At 46.4% G+C, this 26,841-nt stretch overlaps 2 protein-coding genes and 2 non-coding genes across 10 annotated transcripts; 2 read left to right on the top strand and 2 right to left on the bottom strand.

Annotated features, from left to right (window-relative positions):
• Window positions 1–1,848: 1,848 nt before the first annotated feature.
• On the top strand, window positions 1,849–4,970 carry adck2 (aarF domain containing kinase 2). Its single transcript, XM_037254220.1, has 8 exons — window positions 1,849–3,048; window positions 3,226–3,372; window positions 3,445–3,573; window positions 3,646–3,741; window positions 3,806–4,075; window positions 4,145–4,273; window positions 4,333–4,386; window positions 4,464–4,970. Exons 1-8 carry the CDS (start codon window positions 2,194–2,196, stop codon window positions 4,602–4,604), a joined length of 1,821 nt encoding a protein of 606 aa, XP_037110115.1. The 5' UTR covers window positions 1,849–2,193; the 3' UTR covers window positions 4,605–4,970.
• Window positions 4,971–5,227: 257 nt separating this feature from the next.
• srpk2 (SRSF protein kinase 2) lies at window positions 5,228–26,831 on the bottom strand. Of its 7 annotated transcripts, XM_037254206.1 has the most exons (17): window positions 26,677–26,831; window positions 25,558–25,758; window positions 25,287–25,353; window positions 12,576–12,727; window positions 12,235–12,343; window positions 11,501–11,588; window positions 11,331–11,418; window positions 11,116–11,222; window positions 10,892–11,057; window positions 10,436–10,476; window positions 9,956–10,304; window positions 8,841–9,596; window positions 8,625–8,725; window positions 8,226–8,333; window positions 8,085–8,154; window positions 7,169–7,261; window positions 5,228–6,202 (listed from the first exon to the last, which is right to left on the bottom strand). In XM_037254206.1, exons 2-17 carry the CDS (start codon window positions 25,571–25,573, stop codon window positions 6,018–6,020), a joined length of 2,496 nt encoding a protein of 831 aa, XP_037110101.1. In that variant the 5' UTR covers window positions 25,574–25,758; window positions 26,677–26,831; the 3' UTR covers window positions 5,228–6,017. The 7 variants fall into 7 exon arrangements, with proteins under 7 accessions (XP_037110101.1, XP_037110098.1, XP_037110099.1 ...); XM_037254203.1 differs by lacking the exons at window positions 25,287–25,353; window positions 25,558–25,758; window positions 26,677–26,831 and adding an exon at window positions 23,930–24,093; XM_037254204.1 differs by lacking the exons at window positions 7,169–7,261; window positions 25,287–25,353; window positions 25,558–25,758; window positions 26,677–26,831 and adding exons at window positions 6,873–6,965; window positions 23,930–24,093.
• trnak-cuu lies at window positions 24,738–24,810 on the top strand. Its single transcript has one exon. It is a non-coding gene; the product is annotated as a tRNA-Lys (tRNA).
• trnat-agu lies at window positions 26,170–26,243 on the bottom strand. Its single transcript has one exon. It is a non-coding gene; the product is annotated as a tRNA-Thr (tRNA).
• Window positions 26,832–26,841: the final 10 nt, after the last annotated feature.

Genomic DNA, 26,841 nt, shown 5'->3' with positions numbered 1-26,841 from the left:
TCTTTCTCGCTCTATTTTCCATCATCACCCCACTATTCCTCAACTCCTCCCACCGCAACCTAAACCCCCCACTGCTGAACTAATCTGCAGCTGGACAGGGGATTGGAGCACGAGTTGTCAAGGAAACCAAAGCGCCCCCCCCTCCAATTCCAAACGTGGCCCTTCCTATTTCCTACTGAAACGTGCCGCACATTTGTTTTATTTACTTGGACTGGTCATCGACAGTGATGAATGCTGATGAACGCTGAGTTGCAGCTCCATGATAGCGCTTTTAGTAGCTAGCTGGCTAGCTCCCAAAATAGCCAACTTGTAAGTAAATATAGTTCTGTTAAAATGTCATCAACGTAAAGTATATCGAATGGGTGTTTTTTGTTTCCGTACGCGTCAGAGACAGAACATCTCAACGTTTCATAAAGTCTCCATCCCTGGTGAACCCTAAGCGCAAATCAGTGACCCTGCCTTTGAAATAAAAGCGAGCACTAAAAAATCCTGCCGTGTCCATCAATAGCTGTGCCGGGAAGGAGGAGCTGGTGGGAGTAACATCTGTTTGGCATCGATCCCACCTTATTGTGTTGCAGTCAGTGTCCTCGGTCAGGCCTCCAGCTGGGATTCCAGGAGTGCGCTGTCCAGGGGAATGACCCGTGACTGGGAAGATGGTGAGACCGGGTTCCCGTCACTCCTTGTAGGTTGCATGCAAGAGCTCCTGTAAAAGCAGAGACAATACAAATCAACATTTGGCCCCCGCCTCTTCATTTCCTGTCCTTAATGACCAAGAAGCATTTGCCCGCCGTAGCGATACACGGCTTTGAAACACCAAAGTGACTTCACGGGGAATTATAGTCAGGAAAAAGGAGGATCCACTCAGGAAGTTGTGCTACTTCCACTCATATCCACAACATATGGAACTACAAAGACTCAGTCTGCTATTTTATGACCAATATACACCTACGCTCATTTGAACCATAATCGTCCTTTTAAAACACATTTGGACCACCACGGAGTTATATGTTTAGGCCTAATTTTTATTTGCTGCAGTGAATTTAGGACTTACACACAAGTCTGAAGATTCGGCGTTGGGATGTGTCTTTCTTCCAAATGACACTGTTGTCGAGCAGCCATATAGCATCATGCTGGCAAAACTGTTTGTTAACGGTAATCGGTGCTCATAAAACAGCTCTTCTTACCTTTTTGGGTTTAATAGCCTAGATGCCAAGTCGTTGGTGGGCAAACGCTTTGGTCAGGGTGACGACATCTTGTGTGACGTGCACAACGCATCGTTACCAGACCCATTTTAAGATTTTTTTTTTTTTAATTACAATTGGTGGACAGGGATTCACGCCAGATACCCAACTAAGACTTTAAATTCAAATGACAAACAATAGACGTCAAACAATACCAGCATAAACATATGCGCTCCATATTTTGACGATTTGTTTATAGGGAGGAAAGTATCAGTAGAAAAGGAAGTTCTGGGTATTTCGTCGCTATCTGTCGGACAGTCGGCGTCATTGCACTTTTAAGTAGTTTGCTGGAAACGATGAATGATATATAATTACACCTTTGTGGTTATTTAGCTTACCTTAGAGGGGGAAAGTTCGTCAATATTCTGTCCATGGCTCGTGCGTCGTCATTCTACTTGTGTTGACCAAATTAACCTAGCGAGCTCTATTTATTTTTAAATATTTGACCGTATACACAAAATGAATATTAATGAATGATTAATTCCGTTCGAAGAAGGAACAACTATCCCTAGAAACGAATTCAACAAATAAAATAAATACGTTTTTTATTTTTAGCCATTTTAATGGCTTGTCCCTTTAAGGGCAAACCACGTGATATTGATTACGCAACGTCACACCCGGAAGTACAAGCGTCGGCGTTTGTTTTGATTCATTAGTAGAGTTTGGGTGTCGTGGCGATGGCGTTATCAAATATTAGTAAATATTATTAACATTAGGTAGTATTTGAACTGCGGATACACGCGGATAAATAAATCACCACAACTGCAGTTATGTTTGGTTTTTCTTGTAGGTCAATGCTCTTTTGCACGTCAACGATAGCTAAACGTAGGTAGCCTCGCGCTAACTGTAAAATGACAGCGGCGGTATGGTTAATATTTTTTTTCTAATTTGTTACATATTATGTTAGTTACATATTAAAAGTCGTACATTAGTGACACAAGCGCCCGGTGCAATGGCAGTGGCGTTGTTAGGGGCGAGAGCGGTTCTTCTCAACCTGAGGACCAGCCTCCATAGAGCAAGCCTTTTTGGTCGAACCAGATTCGTCCAGACGTCCAGGTCATTTCGAGTTAAGAGGATGCACGCTCTGACCAACATCCCCAAGGTTGCATTGCTGTGTTGGGGCACAGTCAGTGCATCCTCAGCCCAATGCCAACAAGCCTCTCTGCCAGCCCAAATCACCACCAAGAAGTCTCTTGCCAAGTTTCAAGTGGACAAACTGGTCTTTCTCCTCCGCCTGGGCCTGCGTGCGATTGTGCTGTTCCTGAAATTCTCTCCCATCTTGCTCCTCTCCCCTTTGGTTCTGGTCTCCGCTCGCTGGGCTTCGTGCTGGTTGGACGCCCTGCTGTGGGTAACCGAAAGCTCCGGCCCGGCCTTCATTAAACTTGGACAGTGGGCCAGCACCAGGCGGGACATCTTCCCTCAGGAGTTCTGCGACCGCTTCTCCAGACTCCACGTCAAGGTGCATCCTCATTCCTGGGCCCACACCAAGCAATGTCTCAAGAGGGCTTTCGGGGAGGACTGGAAGAACGTGCTGGTGTTTGAGAGCAAGAAGCCGGTGGGCTCGGGCTGCGTAGCGCAGGTTTACCGCGGCTGGGCCAACAAGGACCAGGTGGAGGACCCGGACTTCCAGATGCTGGTGGACGAGCTGGACAGGGAGGATCTTCTGGAAGCGTGGGAGATTCCCGGTTTGAGTGGCGTGCCGAGCTCTCTGTGGAAACTCTGGAAGGGCGGAAGCGAGGAAGATGAAGAGGTGCTGCATGAGCACAACGCCTCACAGAAGGATCACTTGATACCCGTGGCCATCAAGGTGAGTCACAAGTAGCAAAAGGCAAAGGCCCATTTAAAATCCAGAATGTTTCCATCTGGTAGTTCCAAAGGTGACCTTTTGGAAGGTGACCAAAATTATATGAAGACAAACTGTAAAATGACCGTTGCACTTCTAAAACTTTTTGAAGCCAAATGACGCTTTGTCGTTGCACTGTAGGTGCTCCATCCCGGCCTGAGACGGCAGGTGGAGATGGACCTGATGCTGATGAAGGCCGCTAGCTGCTTTCTGCACTGCCTGCCCGGACTCAAGTGGCTCAGCCTGCGCGAGATAGTCGACGAGTTTGAGAAGCTCATGACCAAGCAGGTACTGTGAACCCTGGCTATCACACAGCTAAGCAGGGAGCGACATTTTTTGACAGAGTTCTCCATCTTCCAGATTGACCTCCGCTTCGAGGCCAAGAACATTGAACGTTTTCGTGAAAATTTCCGCAACGTGGATTATGTGAAGTTCCCCACTCCGTTGAGGCCTTTTGTCACCAGAGCGATTCTGGTGGAAACGTTTGAAGTGAGTACAAAGGGTCAAGCTAATGATTGGCGGCAATCAATCCTACATGAGTTGTTTTTTGCCGTCATCCAGGAGAGCGAGCCCATCTCGGAGTACCTGAGCGCCGAGACTCCTCAGGAGGTGAAGCAAAGGATTGCCAGGATGGGAGTTGACACTCTGCTAAAAATGGTGAGTTATCACTCGGGAGAGGTTAACACAAGTAGCTGAACGACTGTGGATTTTTCTCTCTCAGGTTTTTGTGGATAACTTTGTCCATGCCGACCTGCATCCGGGCAACATCCTGGTGCAGCGTTGCGGACCAGCCGCCGGCTCCTTAGACGTCCCCGGAGGAGACGGCGGGAAGACCACCCTGACCGACCTGTGGGACACGGTGGTGGTGAGCGTCCGACCCGAGCCGTGTCCCTTCCAGCTGGTGCTGCTGGACGCCGGAATCGTGGCCCAGCTCAGCAGCCGCGATCTGGACAACTTCAAGGCCGTCTTCACCGCCGTTGTGCGGCGCCAGGTGAGCTAGCGGGCGCTCCGCTTAGCCGCCAAGCTCACTCACCTTCTTGTGCTTTCTTTATCTCGCCAGGGTGAGCGAGTAGCAGAGCTGATCCTCCATCACGCTCGCGCTAACGAGTGCAAAGACGTGCCGCGCTTCAAAAAGGAGATGGCGGAATTGGTGGACGTAGCCCTCAGCAGAACCCTCTCCCTGGGAAAGGTATGTTGGCATTTTTGTGACTTTCAGCAACTTTTGGTTTAACATGCCGTGTGTTCCAGATCCAAGTGGCCGACCTGCTCTCCAGAGTCTTCGGCCTGCTCATCAAACACAAGGTAAAGAACGGGATCATCACAGCGAAGGAATCAATGTTTTTTTTAATGATGAGCCATTTTGTTTTGCGTACTCACAGGTGAAGTTGGAGAGTAACTTTGCATCCATCGTGTTTGCCATCATGGTGCTCGAGGGACTCGGTCGCTCCTTGGACCCCAATTTGGACATCTTGGAGTTGGCCAAACCGCTGCTGCTCAAAAACTGTGCCTCCCTTGTATAAACACGAACCTATTCAATCATGCTTACATACCTCATTGAAGTTTTTAACGTTTTCGAGTTTTTGGTGGGGCGGGGGTCAAGCTGTTTACATCACTATGTACTGTAACATATCCATGAACATAAGTTGCATTTGGGTGGACGTAATAAAGGCTATCAACGGTCTGCACGCCGTTTTGGTTTCAATAGACGACACGCGATGGAGGTGACGAAAGCCATTCGTTTAGCGTTTTATTAAATCCGTCAATGAAAAACACAGACAACAGACGTCATCGGGAAGAACAGTCAGCATGGCTGAGGAAGTGGATGAAATGAGGAGGTTTTTGGGACAATAAAAATAAAATTACATACCTTTATTGCAAAAACTTAATTGTGTGTGTGTGGGTGTGTGTCTGTGTGTGTTAAATCACCATAAAGAGCCCAGACAGAGCAGCGCTGATCAGCTAATGAGGGAGAGGTGTTAAAAAACTCATAATAGTTATATTAATTAACAGCAAAGAATCTCTAATAGACAAACACAATCACCTCAGAATACGATTTTTTTTCACGGTTACGACAACCAGAGAAAAGCGGATTTATATGTTTTTTTTTTTTAATGAATTATTTTTTTTGAAAAATATCTCACAATTTACTTATATATTTTTTTATTGCAAAAAATAGGCAACTGGACTAGTTGTGATGAATGATTAAGGGAGAGACGCACGCGTGTGTGTACGTGTATGTGTGTGTGTCATTGCAGGAAGGGGGGGGGGGTCACAGCCTGTTTTTTTCATTTGGAATGTGTGTGTATGCATTTGCGTGTATGTGTTCCCATGTCTCGTTTGCTTTTTTTTTTTTTTAAATGTACAAAATGTTCAGATTCCTGAAGGACAACAAGTGCAACCTCCGCTGCGTACGTCCATTTTGTCATTGGGGTAAAGAGGGGAGGGGGTCACAGCAACACTTGACGATTCCCAGAGAGCACACCCGCCTTCCTTTTCATCCAATTTGGGAATAATCAGCAAAAATCGTACCGCCATTACTTGCATCCAATCACCATGCATGGTTGTTTGTATTCTTTTTTAGTCATTCCTCACTCTATTTTGCAGTGGCGCCCCCTAGAGGTTTGGCGACCACTCAGCTCTTAGAGGAAACTATGTGGGGCCCCGCCGAGAGCGTCCAGTGAAGGTCCCCGTTACGACTGAAGGGTTCAAAGGTCATGGCAGGAGCAGCTCTGGGCAGTATTTGTCCAAAATAAGGTCCATTTCCACAAGTTCTCTTCGGAAGACAACCACAAGGTTTTTTTTCTTTATCCGTACACTCGTCTTTACATTCCGTAAAGGACTTCGTGGAGGGGCTCGCCAGGGTGCGTCTTTCAAATCAGTAGCCGTGGTACCATCAAGGGGGGGAGGGAGGGGGAGGGGGGTTGCGTGCATGGCTACGAGTTAAGCCACGCATGGTTGAGGCATTCGCCCGCTGACGCCCGCTTCTCCGGCACCATTTCCAGCATGGGCAGCAGGAATTGGGTGAAGTGGGCGGCGTCCTCGTGCGCCCAGCCGTACTTCTCCACCAGTACGTCGTAAAGAGACCACGGCTTCAGCTTGGTGATGTGCCGGAGCTCGCCTGTGGGGAGGGGAGGGAGGGGGGGGAGTGCACCCTGTTAGTCGTTGCAATTGGAAAACAACCAAGGAGTAAGGCTCACACTGAAAAGAAAACTAAAAGCCTCAAAAGCCAAAGTTCAAGCTAACAAGGAAAAAGGCTCATTTGTTCAAGGGAAAAAATAAATAGATAAATAATTTTTTTTTAATTATTATTTTTTTAAATGCTTTTTCTTTAAAAAAATGAGAAAAATTGTTATTTTATTATTACTAAATATTATGAATTATTTCAGGAATCTTGTAGCAAAATTATCTTTCTTTTCAATGTGGCCCGAGGACTCCTTCATATAAAACTTCTTTACAATTTAAAAAAAAAACATGTTCTCTTACTCCCAACAAGTCTGCTGTGTCGCCGGGGACCCAACACAACCTAATTTACTGTCAATGTTAAAGCTGAAAAATAACAGCCTAAAAGAGGCTTTATTAGACATGATACAATCCAATAATTTAATTGATCTGCAGACCTGCACAACCAGTAAGAGATTATGTTTTTTCTGCCCCCCTGCTCCCCTCCCTATTGCCTATTCACATTGACACAATCATGCAAGGAGGTGTGACCGATTGGTTGAGTGCCACAGGTGCAATCGAAGTCTCCTTCGCGCCTGCGCCCGGTGAGCCCAGGGGTCCCCGTTTACCTTTTTTGGAGAAAAACTCTCTGCTGTGCTTCCCGGCAGCGTACACTTTGCGCGGGACCTTCCCGAGGAGCTCCGAGATCAGAGCGATGTGGTCTGCATGCCCACCACCACCACCACAAAGAGGGAACAGGCACCATTACAGCATGCAAACACACACACACAAACGGGACTGACACACGCTTCTGCCAGGGACCACGCCACATGGGTCACGTTGGACTCCGTGTGCGCGCGAGTGTGTGTGTCCGCCTTTTGACGTCCGCGTGTGTCAATCCCGCTGGCTCTATGGCCAGCGCTACCTCGTCTGTTGAAGAACTCGCGGGAATATTTTCCGGAGAGGGCAAAGTGCCTTGGGATACAGCCCAGTAGTTCTATGATGTGGGCTATGTGGTCTATGGTGGAGAGAAGGATGTGTGTGTCGGGTCGGGTGGGGAAGGGAGGGGAGGGGTCAGGTGTAAAATACAGGGGATGATTGGCGGGAAAGAGGCAGAGAGTCACACATAGTAAAGGAGAGAAACCAGTTGTTAGCAGCTAACAGCATTTCAGCAAAGAAATCCGCTTGGGAGTTGTCCAATCAGATTCCAGCCTCTCTGTGTTGTCATGTCGATCTAATCTGCCTTCAGATTTCGTATTGACCCCCGAAATTCGATTTTGCGCAATTTTACGTAGACTTCCCAAAAGGACAATCGCGAATGAAAAATCGCGCAGGTTAAAATAGAAGAATCTTAAATCACGTACAAATTACAAAGGTCAAAATGATGATGTCATAAATAAGATTAAAGTTGTGCGCGTGTTAAAATACAAATTCGGTAAAATTCCCAATTGTGAGCCGCTTAAAAAAAAAAAAAAAAAAGTCTACCATTACTCCTTCAAAAGTTGAGGGTGAAAATGAGTGAAGGTAAGACATCAGAATTGAAAGACAGGATTCACAGTCGAGTACAGATGACAAGTGGACAGTGAGGTGTTCTGGGACCAGAGGGGGCGGGGCTTCTTGACACTTATTTGCATATTTATGATGAATCTTCTTTTGTACTTAACACAGTGGAACCGCCAACATTGGGCCGAGAGTCAACGGCCAGTCGAGAGCGACATTTTGTAATTTTGGGGCTCCGATGGTACCCCAGTTTGAGAGCCTTCATTTCAAAGCACTTGGGTGGGTCACACAAATTCAAAAAATTTGCAGCTGCGCTTTCAAAACACTGCGGTAATCCTCACCCTCATCCCTCGAGTAGTCCTCGCCCGAATGGGGCTCAAACAGGTAGTCCCCTGTTGCTAGTTCAAACGCCTGCCAGACACAAGAGGGCGCTGTTGTTACTCAGTACACACGTGTGGTCTGGTCGGCTGCTTCATGTATACCATGCAGGCGGTGCTCCAGATATCGGCGGGAGTGCTGTAACCGGCTCCTATCAGCACTTCGATGGAGCGGTACTGTCGGGTCTGGATGTCCTCGGTAAAGTGCTTGTGCTGCAATGCGCGAGTGGATGGATATTAATATACGATGATGTTTGCCATGAATTATTCACACGGCTGACACTGTACTGTACACACGGGCAACTATTGCAAATCGTAAGCGGTTTTTATATCGATGAACTGCAGAGTCAGAGTCGCTAATTTTCAATCGGCATCAGTAATTGAAAAAACAAATATTTGAAAACAAATGTAGTCACTGTTACTAATGATCAATTTGTTTTTGTACAGAATCCTATTAAATCTTCATATCCACATCAGAGTGCTCAAGTGACATTTGGGTCTTACCACCCAGCAGGCATTTCCGAGGTCAGCTATTTTCACTCGGATGGATTCGGCGTTGCGGGGGTCAAGGGGGTTGATCAGGAGGTCCGCGGCTCGGGCTCGAGCTGCTGAAAACAGTAGTCGTGTCATGTTTGATATTTTTAGTGCAACGGATAATGTTACAGATAAATTTCTTTTTTTTTTTAGTTCCCATTGTAGCTATTAAGAGCAATGTGGTACCTTTGGGCGTTTCTCCCGTGCTGGACGATGAGACGGTGCGGCTGCGGTCCGCTGCGGGGCTGCCGGGCAGCTTCCCCGCTCCGGTGTCGCCCGTGCCCCCGCACACGGGACTGGCCGGCTCCGGGTCCAGAGGCAACTCGGGAAAGAGCGCCACGGCGGCCCTGGGGCGCTGGCCCTCGCCGTTGGTGAGCCCCGGCTCGCCCGCCTCGCCGTTGAACATCTCGTAGCCGGAGCTGAGCGACAGGTCCCTGTCGGTGTAGCTGAGCTCGGACTCCACCAAGGGGCAGAGGAGCGGCTCGGGCGTGGTGGGCAGCCGGGCGCCCGGCCCCTCCGAGGCCGGCGGCGGGATGTGGCCGTTGGTTTTGGCCACGTGGGTTTGGTTGGTGGGCGTCTTGACGGGCGAGCTCGTGTCTGTGAGGAGCTCGGCGGTGGTGTCGTCTTCATCGTCCTCCTCCTCCTCTTCCTCTTCCTTGGCTTCGTCTGTCTTCTCCGTCTCCTCTAGCTCATTTTCTTTCTCCTCCTGGTCGACTCTCTCTACCTCCTTTTTCATCTCCAGCCCTTTGGGCGGCTCCTCCTCTTCCTCTTTCTCCTTCTGGATGAAATCGCCATTACCGGGAGGGATGGGAGCGTCTTTCTCGGCCACGGGCGTGGCCTCCTCTTCTGCATCTTCGTCACGGTCATCATCGTTGATGCGGGGTCCCTCTCCCTCCTCTTCCTCCTCCTCCTCCTCACCGGGCTCCTCGTTGTGTGCTGCGCCTGAAAACATGGAAGGAACAGCATTCATAACCAGCAGCAGCTTTGGAGGCCTGTGATGGAAATGTGTGATGTGAACTATAACCTGAACAACTCAATTCAAAAATACATATGTATAGAGGAAAAAATAAAATAAAAAATTAAATCAAAAAATAAAATTAAATAAATGAGATACTTGTTGCACAAGTGCACACACTTTTTTACAAGTGAAACTGTCGATGTGGAATTAATTACTGACATTGAAACTCCCACTTCCTCTGAACCAAACCTCCGTTATCGATTTTTCTGAAAATAATTTTCTCACTTGGGTCATCTTTGTCTAAACAAAACATCTGTGCCAACGATGAGTCCATGACACTCACATGTATGATTGGTCAACCTGGTGGGCCTCTCACTACTTTCCTCCTCCTCCTCTTCCCCGTCCTCATCGTCGTCGTCATCGCTCTCTCCGAGGGCCATGCCGGGGCCCGGCGGCGTCGGTTGACGGGGCGTGGACGGTCGCTCAATTTTCGGCCGCTCCTCTTCGTTCGTCCCTTCCTCCTCCTCCTCCTCCTCCTCTTCCTCGTCGCCCTCCTCGTTGGCTCGCTCCCCCCTCTTCTCAGCTTCCCTCTCCAGGGCTTCGATCTCCAGCATCCTCTTCTCCAGCAGCTCGGCTTGACGCTTCTGTTTCTTTTTCAGCTTCTTCTTCTTGTTCTTGGAGATCTTGCCCACCTGGGAGCAAAGCAGCAAACCCGTTAGTTAGACCGCAGCTCCGAAATGTCATCTGACAACACAAGACAGGCGTGTCGATTGTGCGTACGTGTACGTGTGTGTGCGTGTGTGGCCTCTCATGTCATACTCACATCAGTCGTACTCACCGGTTTGAGCTGGGGGGCTGTGCTAACTGGCACACACACAAGGAGAAACACCCATCAGATACGTTCAAAGTGCGAGTCACAACATACGCAAGCAAAAGCGGCTCTTTGTAATGTCGTTCGTTACCAAGGGCTGTCGGACACACAATTCACAAAGTTACAATATTTGTTTTGATTTGAGATTAAAAGTGTTAGAAATTCCATACTCAGCTGTCAAAGGAAAGATCCAAATTTAAAATGCGTCGACTGCAACAAGAGCAGAATTCAGCCGGAAGTGGCATGACAGGGCATGTAAAGTACACATCACAACTGTAGGGGGAGCCAGTGAGCAATAAAACCGATTCCTGTATGCTGGCTGGAGTAGACATATTGCGCTCCCAATTATTTCTCGACTTGATGTGTGTGGGGGGGACGATATGACTTCACGTTTCACGGCGTCCTTACCCGCTGACCCGGAAGGGGGCGGAGCTCCAGCTTTCTGCCACTCGGTGGCTTCCATGGCCATGCGCCTCACAAACGTGTCGTCCACGCACATCAGGATGTTCTCGGGCTTGATGTCCGTGTGGATGATTTTACATTTGGTGTGCAGGTAGTCCAGCCCTTGCAAGACCTGCCCCACAAAAATCCCATTTGTCGGCTTCTTCATGAAATATTTCGTGCGTGCTCACCTGTTTGATGATGCTCTTGACGCACGGCAGCGGCAGGCCTTGGTAGTTGGACTTGATGATCCACTTGAGCAGGTGGTGACCCAGCACCTCGAACACCATGCACACATCTGGACCGAGAGTTAAAGACACGTGTAGCCACCGACGTGTGCACATGCACAAACAGACACACACAAAAGAACACAACACACACGCAGACACAATTCCGGACAGGATACGAATGCCGTTGACGCCAGAGATCTTGAAGTCATCTATCAACTGGACCACCATGTCCTTGTTGGGGTCGGAGGGGTCGCTCTCCCTCACCTGGAAAATAAAAAGGGAAATGTAAGTAGAAGGCCAAAAAAAAAAAAAAGAGAGAAAAAAAATGGAAGAACGGGCTGCTCACACATCGCAGCAACTTGATCTCATCCAAGGCCGTCTCAGTGTAATGCTGGGCGCTCTTCACCACCTTCATAGCCACAAAGTTCTTTACTCTACACAAACAAAGACGCAACAACAATCGGATTGTTCAGAAAGAAATGAGACACGTCCCTCATCACCTTCATCACACTCCCACAATGACACCGAGTAGGCAAACGCGTCGGAGAAGACGACGATGCGTCATGAACTCATTAGCTAATGATGCGGAAATCCAGAAATGTTTTATTTGGTGGATCAATTTGAGGAAGCACTGAACTAATTTAGCTCTGAAAAGAAGCAAAATGTGTTCATATATTTTGATAGTTCATTCGTATTGTCTTGCGGATATCATTGTTGTCATGGCAACGGGATCCTGCTATTTAATAAACATTGTTTCCTAGGGGATGGAAAAATAATGTTAACACTGTTTGCGTGAAGGACTTGTACAAACACGGTGACTCGAAGTGGGGACGGTTACTTATCGACGATAAAGACTGATGACTTCGCACTCTTCAAGTAACTCGACGCCGGCTCGCAAGACTTCCATTACTGTAATTAACACCGACGGCGTGAGTAAATACGTGTTTGTTTGTTTGAAAGCTGACACTTGGTTAATGTTACGCTCATGCGGCCTGCCAACCAAGATCGGTTCTGAGCTTTAGTGTCGTTGCAGTGTGTGCGTCAGTTTTGTGGAGATGTTGTTGTGTGTGTTGAACTCACTGGATGTCCCAGCACAGCCAGACGGTGGAGAAATGGCCCCACCCCAGCTTCCTTATCACATGGTACCTCCCGTTGAACAAATCTCCGATCTTGACCGGATGGTAGCCTCCTGAAAGACGAAAAAAATTGGGATGAGGTGGTCAGAAAACGATATTGTTACATTTTGTAGGATTTGATGGAACACTCAATCAACTTTGCCAGGTTAGAAAAAAAAAATAGACAGAAAAACAATTAAAAACACAAATTTAATATATATTGGTGAATTTTTAATAGAGAACTATACTGACTCGTTGGCTAGCTACAAAAGACAGCTAGCTAGCAACTGTGTGTTCCATCCTGACCTTTGCAGTAGTCCGCCGGGTCCTCCTGCTCCTCATCGTCGGAGCCCAGGATCTCCTCCTCCGGCTCCGGGGGCCCCGCAGGCTCAGGGGGAGGCGGAGGGGGCGGCGGGGGAGAAGGGACACTCGCCGAGGCTTTCTGCTGCGTCTCAGGCCTGCCGACGACAATCGAGGCGACAATATAAGCGTTAGCCTCGAATGTCGTTCCGTCTTTGTGACTCACAGCTGGATGCGGGAGATGCGAGTGTGACTCAGACTTAGATAAGAACTTGTGACAATTTTCTGTACATATCTTTTTTTTTTTTTAGAAAAAAAAATGGTGCGCGTCTGACAGATGGTGCTCAACAGGAATCCCGACCATAAGAAAAGCCCCGGAAATGATGTCATTAGAGTCTCTGCAACTGGATGAGCGGAAGCCACAGCTGATTATTTCATGAAGTTATCAACGGAAACATATTCACCTCATCACTCCTTTAATCCTTTCATTTTAGTAATAATTGAGGCACTGTAATGTCGATGCTATGGCCCTCCGAAGGCACACACAAAAGCAGATGTTTATGTTTTTACATCATAAAATGTGATTTTCCTTCATTTTAATGTAAATTCGTAGCTCAAGGCAATTTACATTAACGCAAAAATGATGTACGCACTAAATTGGTAAATAAGACCGATATGTTCTGTACATCCTCATCATCAGAAACAAAACATCGGCATCAAAACACAAAGCGAGAGCTGCTTATAACGGCGGTCACAAGCCTAGACACATGATCTCCGTGTGTTGCCGTGGCAACTGCAGCGGCTGCTGGGTTATGGGGGTGGTTCCTGGGGAATCCGGGACACAAAGCGTTAAAAATGACAGCGACCACATCGGCTTTCCCGGAGCTGACGTGAAGGGCAGAAGATAACGGCATTGAGATTTCACTGTCCATCTTTTACAAGCCGCTGTGTCCTTGCACCGCAAGATGTCGCGTCTTTACCAAAGCGGTCACGTCGTCTGTTTATACGTCACACCTATAAACACGCCGTGTGCTCTTTTATTTATTTATTTATTTATTTTGCCATCACAACTCAGCCACGCCTCCCACCCCCCTCATAACTTCCGCAGCCTGTGAGACGACGGAAAAGCGGCGACCAAATTAGCCGCGGAGAAAGACGACTGTAAGATATAAGGTCACTTGACATGTAATGAGTTGCACTGTCGGAAAAAAAATTAATCATCGGAGCCGATGATAACACGACACCCACAACTTAGCGAGCCGGGGAATTTCATCTTTTGTATAGAGGCAAAACAGAAGCCCGGAAGCTCATGATGCATTTTAGGTCAAAGATAAGACATCTTCAAAAGTGCCATTCGGCACTTGTGATGAGCCCCGCCCCCCTAGAAGTACTTCCCGTCGCCCTAATTGCGACTCATTATTCACATTAGAAGAACCAATTGACGCCTCCAGTGTAAATGTGTACACAGTCGCCATAGCGACCGTGATTGGCTCCAGTTTCAACGTAACCATCATCGTGATTGACCTTCCGAGAGTGAGGACGACAACGGCTGGATCAGAAGATGACTGAAAGCGAATCTTCCAGACGTTCAAATATTTACCCACATGTCTTAAAAGCCCAAGGAGATGTTTTTTGATGATCCAGGAATGAAATCCAGCCATCTATCAAGGTCAAACTGTCGTGTTTGTCTCGAGGTTACGATCAAGCATGATGGAATGTTTTGAGCGCAGATAACAGATGAGGTTATCATTCATGACGGGACGGCAGGAAGACGAAGAATAGCGATTCTGCTCACACCCTGCGACGACCCGATGACCTAAGCTACATTCGCGATTGTGTAAAGTAGTGAATAACTGCTGATTGGATGCCTGGCACTTGACAAATGCGACGGGGGTGTGACAATCATGAAACAGACACAAAGGACTCTTTGCCAATCATGCCGCATTAGAATGGCATCGCACAGCGCTCTGCTTGTTTGCGTCTGGGCACTTTTTGGCTGCTGTAAAAGCGCTGACTCGGCGGGGCACGGCTGGAAATGTCACAACAACTTGCAAGATTTACCCTCTAAACAAACGCTCCTTTCAAACACAAACACGGCAAACTTGCAAGAATGCGTTGGCATCTTGACTGACAGGTTTTTGTCCTGTGAAGGAAATTTTTTTGAGTTGCTTTCAGACATTTTGGAGCTCTCTATTAATCAGGTCCTATACGTTGTTAGGATGAATGCTTCAAACGTGATGACTCACCCCCCCCAACGAACACGTCTAGTTATCACCTTGGTAACAGAGGGATTTTTCCTTAGTAACGATGATGGTCGTCATCATGCTGGCTCTTAAAGCGTGGGATTCACGGCGCCGGTGTCCTTCAGGTCTGCCAAACATTCCAGAGGTCTCCCATTGATTTGCCGTTTTTCGCCTCCATCTCGGGCCTGTGTCGGCGGGACAGCTGACTCATTCCCGGAGCATTTGTCTGAGTCCCCACCTGAGACCCGACACGATTCTCAGGATGTAACCTCTCCGCATCCATTTTTGATGCACCCGCCTGCAGGTCTCGACACTATTTTGGATCTGCCGAAAGACACATCAGTCCTTTTTACACCTCCCACCTAAAACTGGGATTCTTTTTCTCGAGATTTTTTTCCAGGTCATGAACTCGATGTCTATTTATCCGAATCTTCTCATTTCAAGATCCTACTCCTCACTACCTTCAACGCCAGTGACGGTTATAGACGTCAGAGATGTTGGCAGTGAATGAGTTTATTAAAGGTCACGGCATCTTAGCGACGTCTGCAAATAAAACAAAGAGGCCGCGATTTGTTTCCCCGTTGTCCGAGTCTCACCGATCCATACGGGGGCTCAATCGACCGACGCTCAACTTCTGCCCGCGGGCCTCCGATAAATACAAGACCACACGTGGAGCGACGCATCGACCGACTTTTAACTCGACAGAGGTGCTGAAAACACACAATGGAATCATTGAGTGAGGGGCATGCAAGAGCGGGTGGCGTATGCAAAAGAATGACTGCCGCTAGTCAAATTGTGTAATCAGACAAACCGGTTCATCGGGAATAGGCTGCCCGCCGGGGTCTTTTCCTGTCATTAGAAATGAGTCACAGCAACGACTAAATTTTCATTTCAAGGCTTGAATAATAAAAAAAATGTTTTAATTAGATTCTCCACGGTGGAGGTTCTAAGAAGTGAAATGGGAATACAATGAGTGTGTGGCGGGCACATGTGCTTCAGGAAGGGGCCCCACCAACACCAACAGTTGAAAGACTGTTTGCAGACACAACATCAACACTGTTGTCCGGTCGACTGTGACTCAGCCCGATACACACTCAAGTGTGTGTGTGTGTGTGTGTGTGTGTGCGTGTGCGTGTGTGTGTGTGTGCATGCGTGCGTGCGTGCATGACTTTCATCTTAAATGTAATTTAATTCAATTGCATTTAAATACTACTGTATATCAATTAAACAATTTTATTTCAAATTTAATTTCATTAAATTATATGTATTATTTTTTTATTCAAGTTATTTTATCTTTTGATTTTATGCTTAATTTTTTATTCATTATTTAATTTTTATGCATTTTAGTTTAATTTATGGGCATGAGCAACATGAGCAAACTCAGCTCAATACAATTTTTTTTTTTTTTTTTTTAACACAATACGCATTATGCAACAGCACACACACCAGAGATGAGGTCATTAACATTCCACCGCCTGGATGCAGCAGTGACCCGACGTCACCCGAGTCTGCAGAGACTCGCCACCGTCATCACCCGCCATCTTAACGCGTTTCACCCTCATCTTCCTGCGCCTTTCCCTCTCGCCTCACTCTTCCTTTTGGCGCCATTATCATCTCTCTCCCTAAAGGCTATCTATCTAGTTATCCTCTCACACATTTATTCCCTTTCCTCAGCTTCCTCTCTTTATCTTCTCACATCAAAGCCGGCGCAAAAAAAAAAAGCACAGAGTGAACGCGTTTAAATTGGGATTTTAAAAAATGAATGGTGGCGATTGTCGGCTTGCGATACTGTTAAAAATCACAGTAGAAGAGAGGCGACACAATGACAGGCGTGATTAGAGTGAGGGTGCAGCTCGTGGTCAACAAATGAGACATTGCTAAATATTTAAAATTCTGTAGTTATAAATTTGATTTTAGAATAGTTCATTTTCCTGCATTGTATGTTTTTACATTAAGATGCCCCCGGAGATGACCTTTGAACCCAGTTGAGCGGCCCAGCTGAGGCAACTGTCCGGTGTATCCGATCAGGGGTATCACCATGGCGACAGCGGGCTGCTCTGTCGGGTGTCTTGTTCCCTTCACTCATTCCCATTACTGATTAACAAGCGTGCATCATCTTTAATTGAGCCGCTGTTGAAGGTAATGTTTTCATTCTTTTCTGTTTTCATTTTATTTTATTATTATATTTATTTTTTACTTCATTTTTAATGCAATGTTTTCATTCTGTTCTGTTTGAATTCATTTTATTTTATTTATATTTATTTATTTCTTTTAAAGAAAAGATTGGCAGTGATTGGACACTGTGACCTCCTAAAAACAATTACAAGAGAAGAAGAATGTGATATCAGCAAGTTACCACGCCGTCTGAAATACTTTCAAGCTCTTGTCCGGACATTTTCTGCTTGGGTGCAATTTGCTCACGTATTGAAGATTTCGCACATTCACAGAATTCTTTCGTCTTCTCATCATCCATCTTGTTTTGTTTGCTCATTCTCTCTTTTTGTGCCAAGAAAACTTTTTTTTTGGTAGGTGACTAATTTATTAGCCTTCATCCCTTCAGCAATTTAATCAAACAAACGCACCAAACGACCTTTAAATACAACCTTGTTTGCACTCCAACCAGGAAACACCAAGATAAATGAATGATCCTATTAAAGGTTTCAAGACACAGCCCTTAACAAACAAATCAATCAGGGGTCGGACTGAAGCCATTAGTTGTCCCCGTAATAAAATATACCCTCTACAAGCCCCGCCCCTTTGAAAAACATTTGCATCCCTTCGCCCTCCGATCCAAAGTTAATCAGTCTCGTCTCCGGGTCGTAAATGAACAAGACGGCGACGGGTAACACGGGAAGGAGGCCGGCCGGCCGGCCGGCCATGTGTCAGCACATGCAACTTGTGTTTCGAGACGGGTGTCGAGTAGACGAAAGAGGAGATGAGATGGAACATTTTGGTCCATGTTGGAAACAGCTGCACATGTGTGTGTGCTATATATTCATCCATACCAAATGGTTGACAATAAATAGAAAACCTCATGAACCTTAATCCCTTGATTCTTCTCCTCACTTTGTGTTGGCTTTTCAACTTTCACCTGAACTGAACGCTGCGCTCCATTAAATCCACCGATTGCTCAAGTGTGTTGACAGAGCACACACACCGTACACAATTAAAGGCGAAGCAAACACGTCAACGTTCGCCCAATGTCTCAACAAGTTTTTGTTGCCCACTAAAAAAAAAAACTTGCTAACTTGGCTTGCTCTTTTCCGTTTGCCAGAAAACTTTTTTTACCAGAAAGGATTTTCTCCAGTGATGGAAACATCATACTCGTCCTAAAACCCAAATCAGTTCAATCATCCATCTGAGCATTTTCTGCGGCACACCAAAGTCGTTAAATCTCTCATCAAACAAAGCTTTCATGCGAGCGATTTAGGATCAGATGGAGTCGTAGACACAAGCATCATGAGAGCCCAAAAAAAAAAAAAGTTTGTCATAAGTTTAACAAGAGACAAAAGTACCAAAGAGTGAGCTTGTTTGTTTGTCTTGGACATATAAGAACAAAACTGTTTTTATAAAACCGAGGACTGGCTTTAGATGAAAGCAGTAGTCGGCATTCATGTCATGAAAAATGCTGAAATTGCATTGCTTCAACAATTAGCAGCGATTAACTCATGGCTACTGTTTGTCACGTATGCTAGCAAGACCTGAATCTTCAAACAAACCAGTTCTGGTAGAACACAATTATGACTACCACATCAAAAAGCTTGCTTGCAGTTATTTGTTATACATAACGGGGCCGTGGTCTCATCCTCAACTCAGTTTCCCTCTGACAACGTATGCTTTGTTATTCCATAAACTGCTAATGGTCTATTTTTAGATATCAGCAGACACGACCCGAATTCTCGATGTCACACCACCTGGTCCAGCTCTGATGAATAAATCTTTGTTGGGTATTCTAGGAGAACATCTCAAGGGTGAGACCCCGTGACCCCCCTCCCTTGCAGTCACGATAGGGTTATGCAGCTTCTAAACTGGTCGATGTGCGTAGAGAAAACACACACCGGGCTGTGTTGTTATTTGATATGTAGGACAGAATCACCAGTGGGAGTGGAGCTCTTGGCTAACCCTAACCCAGCAACAATGGAGGACCGTGTACCTCTTAATTACAGTCAGACAACAGCCAGCTCAACAATGTGATGCAGAGATGAGACCGTGATTGCGCCGTGACGCACGAAATACAAAAGTCTACTTTTTCAGACACGCACAATTATCATTCATCTTAATAATCACATGGTGCCAAAATGGTGATGACTAAAGTGCCAAATTTAACTAGCTTGGATTCCAATGTTCAATTTAGGGCTTGTAACGGCCCCACAAGTGCTCAAGAAAAAACACTGAAGCTCAGCCATTTAACATGCACACAAGCTAACGGTTAGCAAGATAACAGCCTGCCTAGCCTCATTTTAGAACAATTTCAAATATGCTGACACCCACGGCACTCACCGGGCTAGGCCCCGCCCTTTAAAGGCACACACCTCGAGGATGGCTACCCCAAGGGGACAAAAAAATAAATACCTGCACCTCACATGCGCCATATGTCAGCAAGATGATAGATAAGATTTGTGATGGTACTTGGCACGCCATCGGAAGCCACCTGAGTCATTCTGTCTGCTCCTCGGCCCGCGGCGCTGCCCGTCAGATCGAGATCTTTCAACGCTAGCACGGTTAAGGCCTCGCTGGGTCAGCTGGCATCTAAACAGATGTTGCTTTGACTCACAAGTTTAATTTGCTCTGTCACAACGCTAAAAGTAGAAATTCCATCACTCCGTTCAAGCGCCATCACAAAACCAAAATTCAACATGTTATCATGTCATTTATTTTTTGGGAGTGAATAATCGTCCTACTTTTTATTTTTAGTTTTTTGCTCATTGAATAGTATATACGGAGCATATTAATCTGCTCATGAAATAGGAGTGTAACAGAAATATCTTGCTTGGATTTCCTCCCCCACGTGCTATGAGTTGTTCTGTCATTCTGTCTGCTATGAAGTCGAGCAGCTGAGAATGTTCGCCACATGGCGCTTCTCAACGCATATGAGCGAGGAGATGCCCCGTTGTCTGGCAAATGCTCGTCGCTGGGGGCGGGCGGGGGGTAAATGAGCCGCTAATGTTGACTTGTGTTGACAGTCTTGTGTCCAAGGACGCAATCATGTCCTGAATCATATCCTGTATATTAGATTCATTTAAATCAGTCGCCACAACTGAATGTTAGATCTTCAACAATGACAATTGGGAGTCTTGGCGGAGGCCAAGTCGTTTCTGGCTTTACAGCACGTGACGCTTGTGCGATTGGTAGCGTGTACCTCGCTTGTCGCCTTAAATCAGCTGGGAGAGATTCCGGCACCCCCGTGACCCTGAGCAGGACGAGTAGAAAATGGACGGTTGTTGTGTGTGTGTGTGTGTGTGTGTGTGTGTGTGTGTGTGTGTGTGTGTGTGTGTGTGTGTGTGTGTGTGTGTGCGAGCGAGACAAAGCTTTGCGTCCGTTATGTTGCGCTGTTCCATCAACAGCATGCAAAACTGCATTGTTTGTTTGTTTGTCGAGCTAGACAATGGAAGAAACCGGGCAAGGACGTAAAGCCAGGAGGCCCGAAGCATGCAAGGTGCTGGTACGGAAACAAGAGGAGGACATGCCGACGGACACACCAGGAGGGGGGGGGGATGAGGACGTTACCTTTCCGGGGACGAGGATTTCTCCGAGTTCACTGACATGAGCGGAGCGTGTTAGCCGCTCGCTGGTCGAAGAGACCAGAAGCGAACAGAGGAAGCGCTTGTTTTTTTGTTTATTTCCCTCCGGGTGTTTGGATCTTGCTGATGTGGGTCTGAGTGAAAGGAGAGGAGAGGGTTACCGTCTCCCCCCCGTCCCCTCCGCCTCCTCCTCTGCTGTCCTCGTTCTCCGAGGAGGATGGAGGACAAAAACCAGCACTGCGTTGAAGATGATGGCAGGAGCACCTTCCTTCCTTCCTCCCCTTCCTTTCCGTTCCTTTCCTTTCCTTCCTTACCCCCTTTCACCTCGCCTCGTTCCTTCTCATTCTCCCTCCCCTGGTCCACCAAGCCGACGAAAAGCAGACTGTCCGTCCGGGACTAAGGGTGCTTTCCGGATCTCGCCGCCCGTGTCAGGCCTTCTGCGGCTCTGCACAACAACAGAACTGAGAGCCCGGCGGAACATTCCACTGCGCGCGCGTGTGGAGGGGTGTCGCCTTATGACAGCAACAGGGAAATAAATGCTTTTTTTCCCTCTGGCGCACTCGCTCTCCCCTCCCCTTCTTCCCCTCCCGACCTAGTCCCTCCCCCACCTCGCTCTCCCAATTGCCTTATTACAACATCCTGTATCTCAGGGTAACGAGACACAGATCACCCCCCCCCCCTCCTTGTGCTTCTTCCCTCGCCTCTTTATCTGGCATCCTCACTGCCTTTTGCCTCAACCTCATCTTTGTCGCTGCTTCTTTTTTCGCTGCTGTATTTTCTGGGCAGATGGATGCGCTTTCACATGAGTGATCAGCTCACTGTGAGGTGGCCACAGGGCGTGCCATGATGTTATTGAATGTGTGTGTGTGTGTGTGTGGTCGGGGGGGGGGGGGTCCTGTCTCAATCCCTCGGTCTGACCTCAATATTAGTCTGTGGGTGCACCGATGCGTTTCTACGTAGGTGTGTGTGTGTGTGTGTGTGTGTGTGTGTGTGTGTGTGTGTGTGTGTGTGTGCGTGCGTGCGAATGCTGAGTTTAGTGTAATCCTCAAAGTGCATAGGGGGAAGGTCGAGAGGGGGCCACAATTTTTTATCATGCCAATTAAAAATTCAATTCCAAATGCAAGTGAATGCTTGATTTTTTTTTTTAATCTAAGCAAAATCTATCTTCTGATAATAAGACTGCCAGCCTAAAGGCTACGCTTTCCATGTCAAAAAAAAAAAAACAGGAGTTCCACTTTCCCACATAAAAGGACATCATGTCTCCGAGCCAAACTATTGTCCTCATTCTGTGCTCATGTGGGCCAACAGTATAGCTCTAAGCTAGCTTTAGCACCAGAGCAACACTTGAGACGGAGGAGGAGGGGGTAGCTTTCTTTCTTTTGCATGTATCTTATTTTCACCCACTTTTTGGGGATCGCCTGACTGATGATGCACCAGTGGGACGAACTACATGTCCCGCATGAGATCTAACCCAAATCTATGCCACCGAGGTACCGTAATATTCGGACTATAAGTCGCGGTTTTTTTTCATAGTTTGGGTGGGGGGGCGACTTATACTCAGGAGCGATTTATATACATATATATGGGTTTTTTTCACTTTTTTGGGCATTTTATGGCTGGTGCGACTTATACTCCGGTGCGACTTATAGTCCGAAAATTACGGTATGTAAAAAGATATGGTTTAAAAATATTTCATGACCAGACAAAATAATGGCAACACCCGCGCTCGTTTAGTGTTTTTGTGCGGTTGTGAGCATTGACGTAAGCGTTTCTCGGGTCAGGTCAGGGCACGGAACGAGCAGGCAGTTGGGGCGTTCAGGGATGCGGTATCTCAGTGACAGTCCTCGTGAGGAACACATACACTCCGACACGTGTTAAGAAAGACACACAAGCGGCCTAGCGCGTAAAGCCATGTGCAAATTTCACTCGGAAAGATGACGAAAGAGAGGAGAGGGGGATAGAAGGGGGCGGGGGGGTGATGACTCTCATGAGCAGATATATTTTAGGAACCAGTATTGAGGCTGCCGCGAGCTATCTTTAAGCGGCCTACTTCTCCATACTGCCTGGTGGATGCATGCTGGGGAGAGGATACACACACACACACAATTGTATGTTCAGTAGTCTAGATCAGGGGTGTCCAAACATGCTACCAAGGGCCACAAAGAGAAAAATGCCAACGTAGGGAGGAATAGAATGGAATCATCTTCCATTTGAGAATTCTATTGTCTGCAGTTGCCAGAAGTCTAAATGTAATGTCGCCCCCCCATCTGTTTACAAATGTGGGTCATCACTCTCCTTGCAGATGGCAGCGTGCAATGGGCAACAGTGAGTGGGGGGGGGGTGTGTGGGGGGGGGTTAGGGTAGCACTTTACCTGCTGAGTAAGAGCTTATTACCTCGCTACCTCACTCAAGATGGATGCCACAACAAAGGAGGTTGTTTACAGATCGTTCAACATCGTGTAGCCCTCATACCAAAAAGAAATTCAGGAGTAAGTCTACGGTGTGAAATTATGGAGCACGCACACCGTATTTATGAAATGATATTTCAAAATGGAGACAGATGTTCATTTATCGTTGCAGTGGAATCATTTTACCTACAATCCACGGTACAGTGCTGCCCCCTAACGGTTACAATGTGTAATACAAACATCTGCACATACAAGCAGGAACAAAATTGTAAATTCTTCCCCATTTTGTTTTGATCTCTCTTTAAGATATGCTAACATATTTTCACAATACTCTCTTGCCTATCAATTCTTTTTTTGTTGCAACAAATGAAAGAAACAGGTTTAAAGTGATTATAGGTGAATATTTATATATTCATATTTCTATATATCACATATTTTAGTGACACATACGTGTAAGGTTGCAAACAAGGTAGCAGCAGAGCCGGAGCAGTTCAAAATGAGTATCGACTATTGTAGCCGCGCCGGCATCCATCATTAGCGGTCGGCGGAGAGGAAGAGATGTTTAAAGCTGGGTGGTCCAATCGATAAAACAATAATTGCGACACAAAAAACTTGTTAAGCTTCATTTTCGGTTGCCATTGCAGCAGGGTGACAATGCATAACATTTTTGGGTGACGCTGTGGGATTTATTTCTCTTATCGTGGATGCAATCAATTCAAGCCCGAATAGTTGGTTGCTTCAAGGTGTTGCCATAGAAATCCAATTAAGACGACCGTAAATGCTTCCTGGCATGAATCGGCACAACCAATTGCTGACCGTTCTGTCTTCCAATATTTGCAAGACTTTTTTAAAATCAAAAAGGCTGTATTGTTGCACTAGTTGGCTTTCTACAGGGGCTGCCATGGAAATCTAAAAGAGCCTAACAGCATTGTTTTGAGTGTTTTTGAAAAGGGCGTAGGTCAACTTACCGCCTACTGAACCAACAACAGGTCAACGGATGCGCTGTTGATAAAAATTTAAAAAAACGACGTACAACGACTTCACTGTCCCGACTAGAGAGTAAAATCACGGCAACTGACTGAGGCTTGCTGCAGTATTTGGGCCTGCTCGCGGACATGTTTCCATGGTAACGCGCACAACACACACATGGCATGGTGGGACGTTATTTTAGGGAGCAGTTTTAAAGCAATAAAGACAGGAGGGATTAGGCTGCAATAAGAAACTGCAGAGGAAACCTAGCAACTTGCTTTCGGGAGATGTCTGCCATTTTGTGCCCATTCAATGCCGTCATAGCACTTTTGTTGTGCTTGGGCAATATGAGATGCATGGTACAAGAATTCCTCCATCCCACAAACATCTGCTAAACCAATTACTAAATTGCCTCCTACCAATATTAGGCCAATTGCTAAGATACTGACTTAACCTCCATATGTTCATCTAACCAGTGGTTAAAATGCATTCTACCAGAATCCATCCAATGTACCACAGAGCTGTTTTCTGGCCAAATTGTGTCTCACAAATCCCTTAGCTGCTTCTACCAAAATTTCTATCATGGTTGAAACTAAATCCTGCATCCACAGTGATAAAATAGTAAATGCAGTATATCATTACAGAAGTGATGTAAATAAGTAAAAGCTTAAACAAACTTGATTTAAGTCAGGATAAAAAAAGAGGAACACAGTATTATTAGGTATAACCTCGGAGAAGAGTCAGATCCTTTTTCGATGCAAAATGATTTCCTTACAAAGCCAATCAATCGCTTCAATGGGAGCATCTGCCCGGCTAGCTCAGTCGGTAGAGCATGAGACTCTTAATCTCAGGGTCGTGGGTTCGAGCCCCACGTTGGGCGACTACTTTTTCCAAATGTATACAACAATCTTTCCATGTTTCTTTCCCAACGTGACGTTTTCTTTTAAATCCGTTTGGCAGTGTAATTGCATCATATTTACAACACGACAAGATTGTGCGCAAAACAGACCGCTTCCTGTTGGTGCCAGTCAGTGACGTCACGCCATGAAGCTCACTCCACACACACTCCAATTCGCATGCACTTTACACAGCCACTGCAGACACCGATAAAATTCTCCACAGCAGAACCACACACACCCAGTACCGAGACCAACATGTTGAGAAAATGCGGAAATGTATTTTTCTCACAAAATTCTGCTCAATATGCACAGCTGTGCATTGTCAACCCGGTTGCAACTTATCTGCAGCATCCAAACGTACACCGGCGGGCGTCGCTCACAAACGAACCCGTGTCAAAAGCACCGAACGGCGGCAGACAAACGCTCCCCCACCCCTGCACCGCACAGCCCGGCTTACCTCCGATGATGACCCGGCTTCTCCTTCTTTCCCTTCGGCCTCCTCTTCTTGGATTGCATGGCCAGCACTAGCGGGTTGACACCGAGCAGGGCATGAGCGACGTCCCGATTCGAGGGGAAAGGGTGCAAGGGAACAGGGGATGATAGAGGAGAGAACACGCGTCAGAACGAGACATGAATCCAAGACGCCACTTCCGGTTCGATTCGGTGCAAAAGCAAGCACAAACGCGCTGGGGTTTGGAGTTGATGGGCTTTGCGGGTAATCAACGCACCTTTCCTGGAGATCATGTTTTTCCTCCTCTTCCTCCCAGGGCCGGAGCAGCCAGCACAGACACGAACACTCTTACATCCACACGGTGCTTTTTCTTTTTTCTTTCTTGGCTCCCTCTGCAGGTCAAAGTGGGAACTCCAGGAACAACTCCTCGACTCCAGTCTGATTTAGGGGCGATTGTAGGATCTGGAATTTTGGGGTGCTAAAAACCCAAACAGAGCGTTGACTCAACAAAACAACTTGCCCAAACAATGAAACAATACAGTACTGTGCAAAGGTCCGCCATTGTATTTGCTGTTTCAACAATGAAAACATTAAAAGGAACATTTAAAAACAGGATGTGGCGGCATATGACTTGCATAGTGCAGTGCATAATATATTTTGTAGATCAAATAAATTATGGCATATGTTTTCACTTCAGAACAAACATTAATCAGGTTTACTGAGAATATATTATTTTACATGCTTTATCCTGAAATACTTTTTAGTCTCTTATGGTCACTGTACTTCCTGTTGACACTACTTTTCTTGATGTGATGCTAAATTTAGTTGGAATAACACTTACAAAACCTCACAAAACAAAAAGCTTGATTGTCTAAGGAGCAGACAGAAAAGGCACCGCTGGGATTCGAACCCAGGATCTCCTGTTTACTAGACAGGCGCTTTAACCAACTAAGCCACGGCGCCGACGCCATCTTCGGCCACATTTTAACAAATATCTACATGTGTACCAAGACGACGCCGTTTAAATGACGCCTTTTTTTACGACGAGCAGCTTAAGCAAACAAGTGCAGGGGCTTGACGCGAATGATTTTCACCAATATTTATCCGAACAAATATACAGTTATAGATTGTAGCATTGATAAGTACAAGTACTAGACCAACTGCATCCAAAAATGTCAACTTGTGTTACGACACAAAGTATAAACGTCTCCTCTAACTCTGGTCGCTTTCTTAATGCGGACTCTGTTAGATTATGCCTATTTTGTACGAAACTATTTTAACTCATTAGTATTATGCACACACTTTCCAATACGTTCAATATTATTTGACTGGATTCAAAATAACAGTGTACGGTGGCCGTAAACGCGTCTCTTCTGTCGCAAATTTCTTCACTCACCCGTCGATGCACATTCTAATGCTTTACAGACAAGTATCGCCTCACATCTTGTGAGTCGGGTATTCGAGCTCACGACAAACGTAATCTGGTTGATTGTGCACCAATTACTCAAGTGTCTTAGTCATAGAAACACATTTTTGCGTCATGTGAGGGTAACGTGGCCTG

This window comes from Syngnathus acus, chromosome 6 (genome assembly GCF_901709675.1).
Source record: "Syngnathus acus chromosome 6, fSynAcu1.2, whole genome shotgun sequence".
NCBI lineage: Eukaryota > Metazoa > Chordata > Actinopteri > Syngnathiformes > Syngnathidae > Syngnathus > Syngnathus acus.
The sequence above is the reverse complement of the archived record's forward strand: the minus strand, read 5'-3'. Positions and strand labels throughout refer to the sequence as shown.

What these genes read in the sequence shown, in the direction of transcription:
- adck2 (XM_037254220.1), top strand. Translation starts at nt 2,194, where the DNA reads ATGGCAGTGGCGTTGTTAGGGGCGAGAGCGGTTCTTCTCAACCTGAGG. An exon ending in TTCTGGTGGAAACGTTTGAA is followed by an intron (nt 3,574 to 3,645) that starts GTGAGTACAAAG and finishes GCCGTCATCCAG; the next exon opens with GAGAGCGAGCCCATCTCGGA. An exon ending in CCGCCGTTGTGCGGCGCCAG is followed by an intron (nt 4,076 to 4,144) that starts GTGAGCTAGCGG and finishes TTATCTCGCCAG; the next exon opens with GGTGAGCGAGTAGCAGAGCT.
- srpk2 (XM_037254203.1), bottom strand. Translation starts at nt 24,078, where the DNA reads ATGTCCGCGAGCAGGCCCAAATACTGCAGCAAGCCTCAGTCAGTTGCC. An exon ending in GCCCCCTTCCGGGTCAGCGG is followed by an intron (nt 10,477 to 10,891) that starts GTAAGGACGCCG and finishes TGTGTGTGCCAG; the next exon opens with TTAGCACAGCCCCCCAGCTC. An exon ending in CGAGTTCTTCAACAGACGAG is followed by an intron (nt 6,203 to 7,168) that starts GTAGCGCTGGCC and finishes CCCTCCCCACAG; the next exon opens with GCGAGCTCCGGCACATCACC.